Genomic DNA, 18545 nt, shown 5'->3' with positions numbered 1-18545 from the left:
CTAGCATCAACAAGGCATTTTCGCCCACAGGACTGCCGCATACTGGATGTTTTTCCCTTTTCACACCATTCTTTGTAAACCCTAGAAATGGTTGTGCGTGAAAATCCCAGTAACTGAGCAGATTGTGAAATACTCAGACCGGCCCGTCTGGCACCAACAACCATGCCGCGCTCAAAATTGCTTAAATCACCTTTCTTTCCCATTCTGACATTCAGTTTGGAGTTCAGGAGATTGTCTTGACCAGGACCACACCCCTAAATGCACTGAAGCAACTGCCATGTGATTGGTTGATTAGATAATTGCATTAATGAGAAATTGAACAGGTGTTCCTAATAATCCTTTAGGTGAGTGTAGGTTTGACCCCCCTACAATGCTGCCCTTTCATCTCTTCCCAGCAGACTGAACAAACACTCACATTTGGCCTCATGTGAAAATGCCAACGCCAGTTGTTCAGACTTTGTACGCACGTCACTCCAACAACTGTTGTCAAACCGCCAGGAGCACTAACGAACCAGGTTGTATTCAAGGATCTTCTACCAAGTCCAAGTTGCCCTTGATTTTTAACCGTCCTTGGACATTTTGATCCAGTTTTGTTTGATCCAATGGTTTGTCAGCTAAACATAAGAACAAACTGCAGATGATGCAAAGTAACAGTATTTAATTGTTATTATTAAGCACATCGAACTCATTGAACTGACTGCTGCCAGTACAGCTCAGACTAGAACAACAGAACCTGCGTCATATGTACAATAATATCAGTGGTTCTGCTTGACAGATATCTGTGGTCCACATGCAGCATAACTATAAAACCAGGTCCAGCATAGGTTCATGTGTCTGGAGTGAATAATGAAGCCAGACGTTGTTGCCATGTTGTGGAACAACCTTCTGTTACACAACTAGTTTCTAAATATGGGAGGGGTTAAAGAAGTCAGGGTAGAACAGGGTAACAGATTTATAATGCCATTGTTATTTTATTTTATGTCAGGTTTGTGTTCTAACAGTCTCAAATAGGAAATAGACAATGACATTTTTCATTAAACTTTTTCCCATGATGCTCTCCTTCTCCCTCCCTCTCTGTCTCCCGCCCAGCTGACAGTAAGCTGGTCCTGGATCAGCCCTGTTGCCGGGCTATGTACTCCTTCCACCCGAACCACGAGGGCGAGCTGGACTTCAACGAGGGCGACGTCATCGTCCTCACCAATCAGGTTGACGCCAACTGGTACGAGGGCACGCTCGCCGGCCAATCGGGACTGTTCCCCGTCAGCTACGTGGACGTGCTGGTGCCTCTGCCGTTACCATGACAGCATATCCAACATCCACGGATCTGATGTTCGCTCAGCAGCAGGAGCGTGCAGTTGATAATATGCAACTTTTCAGCTTCTTATTTGCACTTTTTAACGGACGAATCAGCAGGCGACAGGAAAAGAAGGCCATAGTTTCTACTGTAGAGCACTTTAGTTTCTGAGCTCTTGTTATTCTATAATACGGAAGCCCTAGGAGGCCATACATATAATGATAACATGTTAATTTAATTTGTTGAGTTATTTATGTCATTTTCTCAGAATATAAAATGTTGTTTTCACAAGATGACGGGATCATTTTCTTGAGATCTCGAGAAATCACATATTTTTTCTATCCCTCATCAACAAATTAATTACGAAGAGATCGTTGCACATGCTAACAATAAAGCACATTAGCGTGCGTCACCCAGGGAGATATAGCAAAGCTTTATCGGCTACAGCTTTATCTGCGGCGTATCACATTTAATTCATTATTGTTTTCTCAAGATCTCAAATTATTTATGTTGGAAAAACAAAGTTTTGTTATCACGAGATCTTTGAAAAAATTATCCTGTTATCTCGGGACAACCCGTTCTCACTCCCTGATTCGTCACATATGGCCATAGTTATCAGTTTGTAACGCACTTGGGATCCCTTTACCGTCACAGTTCAACGCAGTGGTGGAAGCACTGTAGCGTCAGTTTTTGATGGTAAAGGTAGGAATAAGATATTTAACAGAAAAGACAGAGTAAGGACATGGTTGGGGGGGTGGATGGAGGGCCAGAATCTGGACTTTGAAACAGGAGACCGTTTGTGTCCCGTGTGAAACAAAAAGTCAACATTAAATATTTTTATTTAGGCAAGTTACGTAAATTGACGTAAGTGACGCTAGTTAACTTCCGTGTTAACTGACGTACGTAGTGATTTTAACCCAAACCAGGATCTTTTCCGAACCTTATCCAAGTAGTTTTTGTGCCTAAACCTAACCAAACTGCAAAGTTTCACGACTTTAATAACGCGCTGTTTCAAAATGGTGATGTTTCGAAATACTAGCATTTTATTTTGAAAGTTTTTGCATATTTATTGTTGCTAACTTTTGTTTGTTAAAATGATAAAATAAATGATGCAAAAGGGGTTTGTTAGGTTGTTAAAAGTCGACGGCAAAGGCCCTTGACCAAGTGTCAATATGTGACGAGAGTGAGAACGTGTTTCTCTGGAAAACAACATTTGTTATTTTGAGATAACGACATAAATAACTTGAAAAACAAATTAAATTAACTTGTTATTACAGGAAAACAGAGTATATTTACATTTATCTGCACTTTTATCCAAAGCGACTTACAATTGCTATATATGTCAGAGGTCGCACGCCTCTGGAGCAACTAGTGGTTAAGTGTTTTGCTCAGGGACACATTGGTGGATGTGTCACAGTGGGGGATTGAACCCGGGTCTCTCACACCAAAGGCATGTGTCTTATCCACTGCTCCATCACCACCCAAGTAAATAAAATGTATGTATGAATGTGTGGCCTCTTAGGGCTTCCATACAATAAACTACAAGTTGCTAAATAGAAGCTCAGTCAGTAAATATAACATTTATAGGCTAAAGTGTGTGTTTCCCTTTAAGACTTTTAGCTCCATTTCCTGCACAAAGTGGCCCTCGCCTTTAAGATTACTGCACATTTCTGTTTCTGTAGTTTGACACATCTATCTGATACAGAAGGTAGTTTGCACACAGTATCTGGTTGCATCCACTATAGTGTACAATTTTCTGATCAGTGTGTAGATTGTCAGTGAGGTTAACTTTGTACTGCTGTACTTAAGCAAAGTTATTGTAACTATCTGCACTTTATCTGAAGCTTTACGAGACTCAGTCCAAGGAAATGCCTGTCAAACACATACACAATAAAAAATTTTCAAATTATATTTTGCCTGTAACCTGAGACGCTAAATAAGTGAAACCATAATTAAACTTAGCACTTATCAAAACAAAGTGCTTCGCAGAGACAAGGTGAAATAAAATTCCACAGTAAATGATAAAAATGCATGAGGGCCAAAGTAACATAACAAACAGAATGAGAATAAAAACAATAAAACAAGCAGGTGGCTCAGATAAAATCCGGATCTGGGGCCTTCAATGTCTGTGAAGGTTCTCAGCCATCCAGGTCATAGTTATCCAAGGAAGGTTAAAATCGAGGGCAGCTGGACTTGCGTGAAGATGCTTGAAAACATTTCGCCTCTCGTCAGACAGGCTTCTTCTGACTGACTGGCAGGGAGCCCCAGCTGTTTAACCTCTGTGAGGTCGTTAGTAAGGCCATAGATCCCGCTTGGTAGTAGTTAGTTAGTTAGTAGTAGTAGTTAGTAGGGCTGCACGATTAATCTAATCGCGATGTGGTCATGTGCGATTACATAACCGCAAACAGTGTGCGATTTAATAAAACAATAATAGTGTGTGTGTCTGCTCATTATCGCCGCCCACACCGGGCTCTCGCATGTGCCTCTAAAAACAGACAGGCCTACAGTGCAATGAGAAAAATGAGACATGAGCAGTGTGCGAGTAACTTTTAAGACACAACAACCTACCGTAATCTCCGCCCCGCCAATCGTTCAAAACATAGTCTGACTCGAGAACCGAGAGAAATGCCGGGTGCTCCGGTCGCTCTGTGACAGAGAGACGGCAGCAGCTGTCTGCAGCTGAACTGGACAGACAGAAGAAAACTGGGAGAAGATAATGTTAAAGATAATGACATGTTCAATCACAGCCTGGAAAAGTTTGGCATACTTCAGTAAATCATTAAATGTTGAAGAATATGATTACTGACAAGTTTAGAGACCGATGTAGAAGCTTTTACTTGCACAAAGATTAAATTTTTAAAAAACAACCCACAGAAATGAAACAGCTGTGACTGGTTTTTATATTAAATAAATTCTAATGAATGTAGTATTTAATATATTATTGTTATACTAACAGTAAACTATTAAATAAACATTATACTCTTTATATAATACACTCGTGTACAGTTCCTCCTCCAGGTTGTGGATAGAGACTCTGCATTAGACACATTGAGCCCATATGTGCTGCTTCTAGCCGCCCCCTCTGTAGAGCAACGAGCTCCCTTTGTTCTCTTTTACATCTGTTTTACTTGTTATAAATATTGTTTCACTTTGTTCAAGTTGAGAAATACACATTTCAATTTAAGTTTTTCGTGCATTCCTTGATAATTAAGCAAGTTAGACTCATAGTACCATTTGTTCCATTATACTGTAATTGAATCGCGATATGACTTTTTCTCCAAATCGTGCAGCCCTAATCGTTAGTGCTCCTGGCTGTTGGAACGACAACTCTTTCGATGCCAACAATGACCATAATTTGGACAGATGATTTGAAAGTGTCCATTTGCACCAGAGTAGATAGACCATGTCTCAACAGGGGAGGAGGTCTGAGACACCTCTAAATGCAAGAGACTGAAGAAATGGTCACATTTAGCCTCACGTGAGGTGCATGGAGTCTGAAAGACAGCCAGGAGCACTAACAAACCAAGCGGTATCCATCACCTTGATAACGAGCCCACAGATGTTAAACAGCTGCGACTGAAGAAGTCAGCAAAACGTCTTTGAGTGTCTTCAACCAAGCCCAGTTGCCCTTGATTTCACCCTTACTCACAGGGCCTTAAATGTTGTTGGAAAAACCCTGCTTTAGTGCAGCTGATGGAACCTTTATGATATGAAAGCACATTCAAAGGGCCTCAATAGCGTCTCTGCATGATCTCAGTAGAATCAGATTAGAGTCGTGACTGCTGTAGTTAATAGAACAGTCCAACACTTTGGGAAGATGGAGAGGATGGATATAAATGTCCTTTCTGTGCTTTAACTGGGGTGACAGATCAGGATTACCTCTGTAGCTGTGTTAAAGTGAGACGTGGTGGTTTAAACAGCACGGACTCGACACATATGAGCTATTTGTTGACCAGCGACTAAGAGCAAACTAAGTAAAAATACAAAAGTGAATTATGCAGAATAATATATATTATATTACTGGATTATAATTATTGCTGCATTAATGTGTTCATCACTTTGAAGTTGCAGCTGGTGGAGCTCTTTTTTTATCACTTTATATTCAGCTGGATAGTCTCATCAGATCCTATAATAATAAATCATACTTTATATGTTGATTAGATAATTATTCTAAAAGAGTAACTGAAGGAATCAAATAAAAGTAGGGAAGTAAAAGTACAACATTGGCCTCTGAATTGTGATGGAGTACAGCTACATTACAATGGTTTCTAAGTACTGCACTTTTGTTGGAACTATGCTAGCAGTTTCCCTCTGTTTCCAGTCTTTGTGCTAAGCTAAGCTAAACACGTCTCTGAACAGGACACACGTTAAACTGAAATCCGTCTTCTCTTCTCACGTGGCTCCTAAAATGTTGGACTGTCCCTTTAATATAAACTTGATATTAGAGACTCCTGTAATAATAATAAAAAGATTAATAAATCCAGTCACACGAATGCAGTGAAATTATGTTTTCTATTAAATATAATTTAATTTAGACAGAAGAAAACGAAGACAGAAGACATTTTCCGGTGATTTTATTAATCTCAGTCTGTCTGTAGAGACTTTATTCAACAAATGATCCTAAAAAATTACAGTTTAATTTCATTATTTGCTTTATTTTAAAGGTGATTTATCTCTGGTGAAAGTTACCTCAGCATTGACCAAAAACCTTTAAAGTGTTTGAGGTATTAAAGGAAGTTAATGTTCATTTACATAATTATCTTCAAGTCTCCAAATCCAGCCAAATATCTGAATGTGATTTGATCTTTTATTGCCTCGAGTTCACAGATGTTTGTTGTACAAAGACAAGAATCACTGAGGATGTAATTTCTGCAATAAATCAGCTGTTTCTCAGAGTAATCAAAGCTTCCAGGTCTGATTTCTAGTTTTCTCTCTTCTGTAAAATCCTCACTGCCCACAGCTGAGAGGTGAGATCTCTGTTATTTTTTTTTTTTTTTAACATTTAGCCACTGACAACCAGCTCCAGTCTGTTCACGTCATCGATGAGAATACGGCGTCTCCGATCTGATTCACCGCGGTGAAACTCAGAGGGAGGCAGAGATGTCTGACACGTATAACAACATGTAAACACATCAAAAACACAACAACAACAGGACAACAACAAACAGCCTCACCACATCAGCTGCTACCCACAAAACAACGATCAGTATTTTATACATTTTCTTTTTACATCAAAACTATACATTTGATGTACTTTTACTTGCTTTGAGTATTTCCATTTCATGATACTTTACACTTGTACTTTTTACTCCACTGCATGTTATCACATGTTAGTATTCAGATCCTTTACTTAAGTAAAGTTGTAATGTCACTCTCAGAAAATACCCCACCTCAAGTAAAAATCCTGCATTCAAAACTTACTTAAGTAAAAGTATGTTAGTATTATTAGCAAAATGTACTTAAAAGTACCAAAAGTAAAAATACTCATAGTGCAGAAAATCTTTTATGTGTATTTTGATGTTTTTGGATTAATGATAGATACATTATTCATCCTGACGGGAACTTGCAGAGTCATAGTTTGCATAACTAATATAAACACACAATCACAGTTACAAAACATACACAACTTAATGAAACACACATGAGGGATGTTAAGTGTGAGAATTTTCCTGCTGTTGGGTTGTGCTGATTTTAACTACTTTATACACTGTTGGGTAGTTTAATCTACAGCAATGCATCCTATTCAAGAAGATAATCATATGTTTGTAGCGTCGCTGTCCTGTGAGAATACACGGTTCTCTTTTTGTGAGCTCAGAAACTGTTTCCAGCTGATCTAAGGTCAGTTTTAATAGTTTATTAAGACTGAGAAGTAGGAACACGTCATCCTTCAAGTTTATCAGAATAAAAAAAAAATACAAAATCACCACATTTGCAGATGCAAGGTTTTCACTGGACAGGAAAGGTACGAAAAAACTGTTATCTAAAACGTAACTTCTTACTGAAGGAAATAATTAAAGATGTCTGTTAAATGTAGTGAAGTAAAAAGTACATTATCTCCCTTCCGAGATGTGGCGGGGAAGAAGTAGAATGTGACATAAAATGGAAATACTCAAGAAAAGTACTTCAAATTTGTTCTGAAGTACTTGAGTAAATGCACTCGTTATATTCCACCACTGTTTATCAAACACTCTTTATTCAGTCGTTCTTAAACGCGACTGGTTGTTGTTGTTGTTGTTGTTACCTCCTCCGGCCGGCAGGGGGCGCAGCCGCAGTGGCGTCTCTCTGCTCTCGACTTCCGTCTGTTGATTTAAACTTCCACCGGAAGTCTGCTCGTCCTCTTCTACCAGGCCGATCCAACATGGTGGGTGATTACTACATGTCTGCCCGATGAATCTGAACTAATCCTGTCCTTTTAGCCGTTTAAATCCAGCAGCTATCCCACACACAGACGCCGGAGCAGCTATTTTACCCGATAGCCGCAGTATTAATGGTAGATGACGCACGCGGATCGATTTATTTGTGGTATTGTAGCGGAGCGCTGCGGCTAACGGGAGGAGGCGGAGTAGAGCCGCTACAGCCTCGGTTCTGATTCGTGTTGTATTTGTTTAATTTAAGGAGCACATCAGAATAATACTGCTGTTTTCACGTTTGGGTAAATGCCGTTTAAATCGGATTAATTGCCAATAAATATCGCTAACCGTTCGTTAGCTTCGGAGGCTAAACCGGGAGCTAGCTTCTGAGCTAACGTTAACGTTAACCTACCGACCGGAGCTGCTGGTGAAGTACATCACCTGTTGGAGAGGTGTCTGCGCGTGGGGATTGTCTAACCTGCCGGTTATATGTTGCGTGTTTACTGTTGTAAGTTGCGTTAATAACGAAGAAATGCAGGAACCGTGAAGGTTTCATTCAACCAGGTGAGACAACGTTACATCAACGTAAGATTATCCGCAGGTATAAAAGAGGGAATTTAATCCATGAGGCCGCTACAAAACGCAACCTGCACCACTACAACACTTGCTGGAGGTTTTTCCATCTCAACACCGTCTTTTAGGTGTCGCATGTTCGCGGCTCACACTGATTCTGACCTTGTTCTAACTGCGTACTGCTACTCCAGCTGTATGAAACCAAACTAAACTGTTTTTAATGTCAATAAACGAATCAAAATGATGCCGAAATAACAACAACAACATGCCGATTTGTTAAAAAAAAACGATTTCATGCTTTGTCTGGTCTGTCAGCAAGTCACAGGACAACTACTTTTAAAATGCTTGTTTTCTAAATGGAGTTCGGCTCGATCGGGAAGCTTAACTCTCTCGCTTTCTTTTCTCCAAGCGATGACCAGTTTTAAACAAGTTATGAAATAGTTCTGGGGTGACTAAGACACCAGCGTTTGGTGGGGAGACCTGGGTTCGATTCCCGCTGCGACACATGCATCACTGTGTCCTAAACAGGCCACCCCGGCGTCCCCTCATCAGCTCCCGTCTCTCAGCAGCTGTTTGTCGGCGAGCAGAGACTCGGTCCTCTAACAACGCTCTGAAGCTGTTGGTGACAATCTCAACGCTCATAGTCCATCAGTCACACGGCATGGGATATACCAGACTGTCACACGACTTTGTTGCGTTCGCGGGAGGAGTTCCATCCCTCCACGTCCTTACATTGACTTTGAATATAATCACGCTGCGCCCAACACTCAGCCGGCGTTTCGTCTGTAAGCAATGTGAGAATAATGACTTGAGGATGTTTCTATGAATAAATTAAGGTTGTGGTTTGTGCTCCCGCCTGCAGGGACGAGTCAGGACCAAGACGGTGAAAAAGGCCGCCAGGGTCATCATCGAGAAATATTACACCCGGCTGGGAAGCGACTTCCACACCAACAAGAGGGTGTGCGAGGAGATCGCCATCATCCCCAGCAAGAAGCTCCGCAACAAGATCGCCGGGTGAGTTTTGGAGACGAGTGTTTGTCTTTTGACGTCCTGTATCGAAAGTGGTCATGGCGTCCTCGTCGCCAGGTCATTGATAGTACAGGAAGATCAACCTGCGAGCCTTTCCCGTGTCTGAAGGACGACCCGTTCCCTCTCAGACATCTCCACAGCAAATGATGTTCAATAATAAGTGTAAAGTCAGCATGATCCTTGTAGACTTGAGGCTTCTTCCACACTATGGCGTGTTAAACGGTCTGCGCCCACACCAGCGTTTTAGCTGCGTGTCAGAACGGATCTCCGTCTGTATTAAAATGATTGAGAACAAGAGAAAACACCACCTACGCAGCGATGGTCGGCGCTCCACAGACCAGTCTCAGCAGGTCGCCGTGGTTTAACCGCTTCCTTGTTGGGGTTTGATGCCGAATGTTTGCGTCCGTGATTCTGACTGCCGTTTGCTGATTCTGCTGCAGGTATGTGACGCATCTGATGAAGAGGATCCAGAGGGGTCCAGTCAGAGGCATCTCCATCAAACTGCAGGAGGAGGAGCGAGAGAGGAGGGACAACTACGTGCCAGAGGTCAGTGAATGCACCGCCACGTTGTCTGCTACGCTTTTCTGTCTCGGTCCGAACAGAAACCTCCTGCTGTGCGGGGACCTGGTTTCTGCTAAACTGGTACAGCTGGTGTCTGATTCACATTAATATGGAGTTAATTAAGGTACAAGAGCTTAGAGTGTGAACACACCAACATTTGTACCGTTAGAGAATCATTTTGGTGTTTTTAAACAATATTTTTTGTACGCTTTGGTGTTGAAATGACTCTTAACTCCAAAAAGTTGCATCTGAGCAGTAGATGCTTCAGCTGCACCGGCTCCAACGTGTTCCCTCTAGGGGCGATTGCGCCCGTCAAAATGGCGTCCACAAAAAGAGCATCTTGTTGCCAGCGACAGGTTAAGCCTGTTACACCAGATGTCTGACGGTATCTGGAAAGGATCCCTACGAGAGGGACTCGCTGTGACCCCCTTTGTTTAACAGGAAACTGAAGTCTGGCGAGAGGCGAGTTTCTGCAGGAAGACGCTGTAAACGAGGAGAGAAGTTTGTTGTGTACGTAGAAGAGCTGCCGGCGTTATTCCTACACAACAACCTCCCCTCTCTGACTCGTTTCCGCCGGCGTTTTCCTGCGACAACCCGCCTCTCACCAGATTTCAGAACGTGAACTGTCCTTGAGCGAGACTTCAGTTGACGCCATCGTCTCACGGATTCAAAACTCTTTGAACCTACAAGGAAATTTAACAGCAACATGTGAAAACAGGGCCCAGGTTTAAAAACACCGGCGTGGTGCTTCTGTGGACCGTCGACTAAAAATAAGACGTGTTGTCTTCTAAAAGCTTCTAACGTGTTGAGTATATTGAAAAGGCAGCAGGTGAGATCAGGCAGACTTGTAGCTCGGACTGCTGGAGGTAGTTGAACATATTGTCATGACGGTGGCAGCGAGGTAGCTGCTGTCTGAGCTGACGGACAGAATCAGAGGTCAGCTGAGGATCAGCCCGACATGGATGTGGTGTTTCCTGGTTATTACGCTTCGAGGTAGAAAGAAGTGGTTCTTCGCCGCTTGTCTGTGACCACGCCGTGACCTTTGACCCTTCTTTATTGTTGGTGTGATGTAACACAAGACCCGGCCTTTCTGCCGTGCAGCTGTGCGGCAGTAGAAATGTTTTTCCTCCACCCTGTATCGAAAGTGGTCATGGCGTCCTCGTCGCCAGGTCATTGATAGTACAGGAAGATCAACCTGCGAGCCTTTCCCGTGTCTGAAGGACGACCCGTTCCTCTCAGACCCTGGCGCTCTCAGACAAACCTTACGTCTGCGTGTTTAATGTAAAGGAGGGAAAACGCTGTAAATATGTTGGTTTTTAATGCTGCTGGTTTTGGTCAAGTCAAACGTACGAGTGTTTGAAACTTCTCACGGTTGAATACTTACTACTCGATATAGCAACAGGAAGTGCTGTATTTAAACCACACATCTCTTAGAATGAGATTTATTTTCTAAATTGCATCAAAGTAGTGAATCATCTTCCTGTTGAACGCACGGTGCAGCAGAGCTGCAACTGTTAATCAAATCATCGATTTAGTTGTCGGCTGTTAAATGAATTGCAGACTATCTGGATAAGCGAATAATCAGTGAGTCATTTTTTTATAATAAAAATGATTCCAGCTCTTTAAATGTGTTCTGGTTTCTTTTCCTCCTCCTATGACGGTAAACTGAATATCTGAGTTGTGGACAAGAAATGTGAGGACGCAGTCTGATCAACATTTTCTGACGTTTTCGTAGATCCAAACGTTAAAATAATCGTTAGTTTCAGCCAAACAAACTGAAGTTAATTTAGTCCAGTGTGTAATGTTATAATAACTTGACTGACACTTTTCCTGCCACGCTGACGAGGTCAGAGGTCGTCGTAACGTACATGATGCACAAATCTAATATTTTACCTCCTGCGTAGTTCAGGCTGACTGCTGCTAATCTGCAGGTTGTTGTTGGTGGAAAGTGTCTTCAGATGTCCTGTTTTGTCCCACCTGTCCAAATATATATTTATCAGTCCACTCAAGGAAAAGCAGTAAATTCTTTTGGCTTGAAAATGAATTGATTGATGATTCTCAGAATGGTTGTAGATTAATCTCCTAATCCCTGCAGCTCTGGTTTAAACCCAGACCTCCTGGCTGCTTCTCCTCCGTCTGCAGCTGCAGGACCTCCTGCCGGTTCAGCTTTAGTAAAACGAAGGATGAGCTGCTGCAGGTGACTGATGCGTTGACGTCTAACTCCTCCCTGTGTGTTTACCTGTGCAGGTGTCCGCTCTGGACCAGGAGCTGATTGAAGTTGATCCCGACACCAAGGAGATGCTGAAGCTGCTGGTGAGTCTCTGTGACGGCTGTAGACGCAGTAGTACCTGTTCTGCCAACTCGAGTGCAGTTCTTCACTTTCATTTCAGTATTTTAATATTCTGCCATTTTTACAGCCGTGGTTACTGGTTACTTTGAGTTATGAGCAGTCGTGTGCTAAACTGTTGGGAGGCTTTTATTTATAACAAAACATCTTTTGTAAAGTTTTATAAAGTGTGTTTTGTGTAAAAATCTGAAGTTGTCAGATAAATGTAGTGAAGTAAAAAGTACAACATCTCCCTCTGAGGTGGAGCAGAAGGAGAAAGTGGCGTGAAAAGAAAATACTCAAGTACAAACGCCTCTAATTTGGCTTTAAGTACTGAAATACATTGAATTATTGTCCACAGCCGGTCATGTGTATATAAAACACTATACATTACTGTAAATGAAAGGAACAGTATTTAAAACAAGTATAATCAACTGTACTATTGTATACTGCTGATAATACTTTTACTCAATATGTGCAGTACTTCTACTTTTAGATTGTGGTATTGCTTCTGAATACTTCTACCAGTGCTCGATACTGTTGTTAGATATTACTGCGTCATTGCAGGAGCAAAGTGCAGTAAAAGGATGTGGGATTTCAAACAAACTAGGATTCAGAGTAGACGGCAGAGAAACGGGAAGCAGGACTATGTAAAGCTTCGTGTTTAATGATGCGGCGGCACTTTGATCAGGAGGAGGCGGCTCGTTACTGGCGCAGCTGCGGCTCGAGCGTTAAATGAGGCGTCCTGCAGAAAGTTACGAGCCTCGAACAACGATGTAATGAGGTGGTTTAAGGCTGCGAGGTGAAGATCAGAGGGTCACAGGCAGTTTGAGAACTTCAGAGAAACATATTTTTATTATCTTATTATTTTTTTTAAACGGCTGAACGGACGGAGCATGAAGCTGTGCAGCTGTAGAAATGTTTTCCTCCACCCTGTATCGAAAGTGGTCATGGCGTCCTCGTCGCCAGGTCATTGATAGTACAGGAAGATCAACCTGCGAGCCTTTCCCGTGTCTGAAGGACGACCCGTTCCTCTCAGACCCTGGCGCTCTCAGACATCTGTCCTCCCTTAAATCTGCTGTTTTCACATTGAAGTCTGGAATCTCTGACTCTTCTTCTGCTCTTCTTCAGGACTTCGGCAGTCTGTCCAACCTGCAGGTCACCCAGCCCACCGTCGGCATGAACTTCAAGCAGCCCCGAGGAGTCTAGGCGTCTGTAAAGTATCTTCTAATAAAACCCTTTGGGACAAAAAAACCTCTCTGCTGTGCAGGACTGTTTTTTGGACGTCTCAGTTTTTAGATGTTAAACCCTCAAAACTCCGCTGGTGGTAAATTATCTTTTTACATATTGGAGCCAGAGAAGGAAGAAGGTGGTGGTGTCTGAATAAATGAGGAGAAACATGAATGTTCCCCAAAGTTATTGACTCAAAGGCACACGCTGTGATTCTGGTGTTTTGTTGAAGCGGATTTATCTGCACGTAAGGTCCATTGTAATGGGGGGGGAACAACTTTGTAAAATATTCTCTGACATTATAGTTGCACAAACTTTTGCAAGGCTGCAACATCACACACACGTCTGCCGTGTATTATGCATGCAGTGGAAAGTTATTAGACTTTGCAGTGAGGAAATACTCGTGAGTTCAGCCCACAATCACTACCGTGCACCTTTAGACTTTGCCCTGGGAGTATTCAGAAGAAAGCAGTGATTTTTGGGGAATTTCCAATTTATCTTCTCGTATATTTGACATTTTGTTCTGTAGTCTAGATTTGTTTTCTCGTTATTAACCCCCGACACTGGCTCCATATTTTTTTTGGACACGTAAAATAGTCAATCTAAGTATGTGAAATTATAGCCTGCAGACGGGCTCCATCTCAGAAACTGTCCCGTTAATTACGATCTCCTCTAAATCGCAGCTCGGCTGCACGGCTCGCTGTCTGAACGCGATGCTGCTGTGTTGCAACCCCAGTGGAACAAATCAGGATGAAATCTAAACATGTCTTATGAAGCGGTGTGTCTTAATATCCTACTGCTGCTCATTAAGCACAGATGTGTGTAGTCCCCGTGCAGGGGAACCTCGAGTTAACCACCCGCTAAACCCGTGTCTTACGGAGCGCAGCTGTGCCGATAGTAAGTATCCATGAAGTACTACACAGCACCAAAATTTGCATTCAGTGCTCCGTTTAAACCTGCAGCGTGGCTTCTTCCGTTAATTATACTGTCGACGCACAGATCAGCCAGGCTGCTTCTGTCTGACGGAGGAGATGCTCAGTGGTGCTGCTCATGGCACCAAAATGTCAAGAGAATGATGTCATTCATACATTTGAGCGCATCCGTGTAGGCCACACCCCCTTCCTCCTCCATCACCAGCACCGACCTCCCCCTCCTCCCCTGCACATGGCTGCACGTGTCGCAGAGATTCTCAGGAGCCTGTCAGTGCAAACACATTTTTAAGTGCAATGCAGTTGTCAAAACGAAGCATGTGCAGGTGTCTCGGGACGCTGATGGGGATCTAAAAGGCTTTTTGTTGAGTCGGGGTTTATTGTGGCGATGCAGAGACGTCCTGGCGTCACATCTGCAGACTTCAGGAAAACATCTTTGTTCGGTACAGATCCTTTCAGAAATCACACATTAATCATTTTAATGTTTTTCAGTGAGAATGTGGAAAATAATAATCCCCCTCTTGTATCACATCAGTCAAAAATCATCGCAATTAGAATTTTTTTTCCCTAAAATAAGACACAGAAGAGCACATGGTGAAAACGACTTATAGGCTGAATAAGACGGTATTTCACATTTTCCCCTGAAAAGTTGCAGATGAACTATCCGGATAGATTTATATCATTTTTGAATTGACTCCGATTATCTTGCTGATGCTGTGAAATGTGAGGCCGAGGTTAAAGCGTCACAAACCGCACCTGTAACTGTCATTCAAACTCAAAACATTTAATCCTTTTTAAATCTCACAGATTCAGTGTTTAACTTTTAAAAAGCAGCAAAACAAAGAGGAGTCGCTGGAAAAAATCAGCGTTTAATGCAACACACAACATCACAGAAAGACTTCCTCCACATTCAGCTTCATGAAGCATTTATTATATATATTCTAGGCTACTTTACATCATTTATATATTTATATATGGAAAATATACATGTTAAAATATACTCTTGCTGTGTTGCGTGACTGGCTCATAAGCACTTCAGCAGGAAGAAGTTGCAGAAAGCTCCTCGGGGGCAGTCGCACATCTTCCCGATGCGAGATCCTTTCCTGATGGCGCAGTGCTCCCCGAGGTCACACTGAGGACAGGAAGTACCACAGTGACACACTTTAACACAGGACGCCATATCAGCTGCTCGTGTCTGATACCAAGAGGTGGCGGGTACGACGACACTCAGGTGGGTACTGATTCAGGTATAATGTGGTGAAACTGTGTGTACTATTATAAAAATGTACGTATAGTGGAGAGTAAGTAGGCCTCATTTACTAGAGTATGTACTTTGGTGCAATTTTAAAGTACTTTTAGATATATTAAAGTACTATGTCGTGATACTTTATACTGCTACTTGACTGTGTTTCTTTTTCACCCACCAGTGTCTTTACAGATTAATATTTTATATACAAAACATGCTTATCTTATAAAATAAGGAAAGAGCTGCAACGATTAGTCAGTCGCAATATTTTAATCGATTAATTGTTTCAATCTTTTTTCTTTTTTTTTTTTTAAGCAAAAATGTAAAAAAAAATGATTGTTTCATGTAAAGAACTGCAGTTTTTTGTCTTTTAAAACTGTAAACGAAGAGTCTTTTGGGTTTTGGACAGTTGGTTGGACAAAAGAAGGAAATTAAAGACGTCACTTTGTGTTTTGGACAATTGTGACGAACATTTTCAACATTTCTTGACATTTTATAAACCAAACGATTAGTCGATTTAATCATGAGAATAAATGGCGCATTAATAGATAATGAAAATATTTGTTAGTTAAACTACTAAAATATCTAAAACCCTATCAAATGTCCAATGAACTGAATCCTGCATACGTTTACTTTTAAGTACTCTTAGCTGATAATGTACTTTAGTTATTATTACAGAGTATATCCTGTTCCTCCCTGGTACTGTGCTGTAGTATTACTTCAAACATACACACATGTACAAATAAGAGACAGGAGATTAAATCACCTCAAACTGAAGTTCGTTTAGTTAAAATCATGTTGAGGTGAAATTGGAGCGGCGCCATCTTGTGGCAAACAAACATTACTGCAGATTAATTCAAGTGGAAATATCTTTTGATATATAAAATGTCCACTTTATTAGGTACACCTGTACAGCAGCCCAATGCAACAGTCACCTTCAATGAAGCTATATTACGTTCACGTGTGTTTTATCACTGAGGTCACGGCGTCGCAGAGATTTCATTATGAAAGATGTGTGAAAGTGACTCACAGACGGCACTTGACCGTATTTCTTCTCCCAGGGATTGATCCTCTTGGTCTGCAGTTTCTCCAACACTTCATGCAGAGCGCCGAGCTGAAAACACACACACACAGTAGGCAGATGCATTATGGGGCAGATTATTAACTTATTCATGAAGCTTACAAACTCTTCCGTCGTCCCAACAGGTATACTGATACGTAACCAATAAGTACATTTACTCAAGTACTGTACTTATGGACAATTTTGAGGTACTTTGTTTTTTCCATTTTCTGCTACTTTATACTCCACTTCAGAGGGAAATATTGTACTTTTTATTGCACTACAGATTCAGATTATGAATATTAAATATAATTATTATTATTACTATTTGAGCTGCTCAGCAGAATGTAAAGTCATCCCCCTTTTACCAACTACATTGTACCGATGAACACACGTATTATAATATAATATATATTAATTATAATATACAATATTATAATATAGATTATTCTGAAATGAGCCATACAGTCATTGTTTTATTGATATTAAGATGTGAACCGGTTTGATTTGTTCCTGTGTGACAGAGACCTCTTTAATTTGAAAATAGCTCAGTGATATTGTCTAAATAATTTAATTAAAAAGCCCTGATGATAATATACAGGAGTTGCAGCTGCAGCTAATCATCTGATGATCTAATAATCATCTAGATTTGATTCATTGATTGGTCCACAGAATATTATAAATAATGGAATGAAACAAACTGCATTTAATCATATTTGAGAAGCTGGAATCAGAATTTCCGCTTAGAAAAGGATAAAAGCTGTTGCAGATAAATTTTCTGTTGATTGATTAATTAGTCACAAGACCAGTTTCTAATGATATCAAAGATATGACTAATATAATAATGATATAAAATATGTGTATACTGTCAACATATATAAAACATTTTAAATACATAGTCATCAAACATATATGAGCATAATATTATTAACATACACACTGTAAATACATATAGTAGATAATAATACATGTGTGTACTGTCAAAATATAATATAAAACATGTACTTAAATATAAATATATATATTAATGATTTAAAACATGTATATATAATAATATAAAATGTGTATATGGTGTAAATATATTTAATAGAACGTGTATACTGTAAAATAAAAACTAAATATAAATAAGTATATAAAACAGAGGAAAGCCGACAATCTGCACAGAATTTCTACTCTACATCTTTATAAAATAAATAGTTTTGATTTGTTCGTCTTTCCCTAAATTATTGTTACTAAAAATCTAATTACTTTAATATTACACCATTAAATTACAGCTAATGTACTTTTACATTATATAGTAAATATATAATGAAATAAAAACACATACTAGTCAGCATTGGTGATTATTCATTTTATTCACCAGGTTTTTATTAAATGCTTTAATTTTAATCATCCAAGTAATTGAACACATGTTTGATTAGAAGTGATTCGTTTATGGAGCTCATGATTAAAATAAAATATATATATATATATATATATATATAAAATAAAGCAGGTGAAACATAAAGAAAGATTAAAGATAATTAAGAAGAAGACATGTTTTTAAACTCACCAGTCTGTTGGAGTTGGAGTAGCTGTAGTCTTGGACGTCTCTCTCGTCCCTCTCGGCTTCCGTCCTCCCCGCCGGGCAGAGCGCGCACAGCAGGGCCGCGCACAGCACAGCTCGCGCCCACATGTTGGCAGAAGACGCAGAAACAGGTCCTCACGCGCTGCTCTCTCCTCCAGGTGTGTGTCACGCGCTGCCCGCACCGCGCCGCATCTTTGGACCAACTGACCCCGCCCCCTCGGGACGACGTCACGGGTGTGACGTAGCCAGCTGGATTTTTAAATAAGCCAATAAAATAAATTAAAGTTTTAAAAACCAACCTGTTACATCACATCGACAGTTTAACTGTATCAGTGACCATTTTAGGCCTGGAGAGTACTTGAATTGCACATTTCAAGACT

At 40.8% G+C, this 18545-nt stretch overlaps 3 protein-coding genes and 3 non-coding genes across 7 annotated transcripts in view; 5 read left to right on the top strand and 1 right to left on the bottom strand.

Moving 5' to 3' along the window:
• Window positions 1-2485, top strand: part of sh3gl3b (SH3-domain GRB2-like 3b) — an 11702-nt gene extending 9217 nt beyond the window's left edge. The window contains exon 10 of the mRNA XM_046038009.1: window positions 1090-2485. Coding sequence (XP_045893965.1) covers window positions 1090-1301 — 212 coding nt within the window. The 3' untranslated portion in view covers window positions 1302-2485. The remainder of the gene's footprint in view (window positions 1-1089) is intronic.
• A 5052-nt stretch (window positions 2486-7537) lies between these two features.
• On the top strand, window positions 7538-13391 carry LOC123962447 (40S ribosomal protein S17). Of its 2 annotated transcripts, none has more exons than XM_046038573.1 (5): window positions 7538-7655; window positions 9080-9231; window positions 9687-9792; window positions 12055-12120; window positions 13265-13391. In XM_046038573.1, the coding sequence occupies exons 1-5, from the start codon at window positions 7653-7655 to the stop codon at window positions 13340-13342; spliced, it is 405 nt and encodes a 134-aa protein (XP_045894529.1). In that variant the 5' UTR covers window positions 7538-7652; the 3' UTR covers window positions 13343-13391. The 2 variants fall into 2 exon arrangements, with proteins under 2 accessions (XP_045894529.1, XP_045894528.1); XM_046038572.1 differs by lacking the exon at window positions 7538-7655 and adding an exon at window positions 7674-7784.
• Window positions 9266-9385, top strand: LOC123962551. The gene has a single exon (XR_006822984.1). It is a non-coding gene; the product is annotated as a small nucleolar RNA SNORA71 (small nucleolar RNA).
• Window positions 10939-11065, top strand: LOC123962550. The gene has a single exon (XR_006822983.1). It is a non-coding gene; the product is annotated as a small nucleolar RNA SNORA71 (small nucleolar RNA).
• LOC123962549 lies at window positions 13065-13191 on the top strand. The gene has a single exon (XR_006822982.1). It is a non-coding gene; the product is annotated as a small nucleolar RNA SNORA71 (small nucleolar RNA).
• A 1841-nt stretch (window positions 13392-15232) lies between the features above and the next one.
• cart2 (cocaine- and amphetamine-regulated transcript 2) lies at window positions 15233-18304 on the bottom strand. The gene is made up of 3 exons (XM_046037975.1): window positions 18151-18304; window positions 16569-16652; window positions 15233-15424 (listed from the first exon to the last, which is right to left on the bottom strand). The coding sequence occupies exons 1-3, from the start codon at window positions 18271-18273 to the stop codon at window positions 15317-15319; spliced, it is 315 nt and encodes a 104-aa protein (XP_045893931.1). The 5' UTR covers window positions 18274-18304; the 3' UTR covers window positions 15233-15316.
• Window positions 18305-18545: the final 241 nt, after the last annotated feature.

Source organism: Micropterus dolomieu, linkage group LG22, assembly GCF_021292245.1.
Source record: "Micropterus dolomieu isolate WLL.071019.BEF.003 ecotype Adirondacks linkage group LG22, ASM2129224v1, whole genome shotgun sequence".
Classification (NCBI taxonomy): Eukaryota; Metazoa; Chordata; class Actinopteri; order Centrarchiformes; family Centrarchidae; genus Micropterus; species Micropterus dolomieu.
The sequence above is the reverse complement of the archived record's forward strand: the minus strand, read 5'-3'. Positions and strand labels throughout refer to the sequence as shown.

Bases quoted from the DNA above. Each gene is read 5' to 3' on its own strand.
- cart2 (XM_046037975.1), bottom strand. From the start codon at position 18,273: ATGTGGGCGCGAGCTGTGCTGTGCGCGGCCCTGCTGTGCGCGCTCTGC. The intron at 16,653-18,150 runs GTGAGTTTAAAA...GTGTGTTTTCAG, and splicing joins ACTCCAACTCCAACAGACTG to CTCGGCGCTCTGCATGAAGT. The intron at 15,425-16,568 runs GTGAGTCACTTT...TCCTGTCCTCAG, and splicing joins AATACGGTCAAGTGCCGTCT to TGTGACCTCGGGGAGCACTG.
- LOC123962447 (XM_046038573.1), top strand. The intron at 9,232-9,686 runs GTGAGTTTTGGA...ATTCTGCTGCAG, and splicing joins CTCCGCAACAAGATCGCCGG to GTATGTGACGCATCTGATGA. The intron at 9,793-12,054 runs GTCAGTGAATGC...TTACCTGTGCAG, and splicing joins GGGACAACTACGTGCCAGAG to GTGTCCGCTCTGGACCAGGA.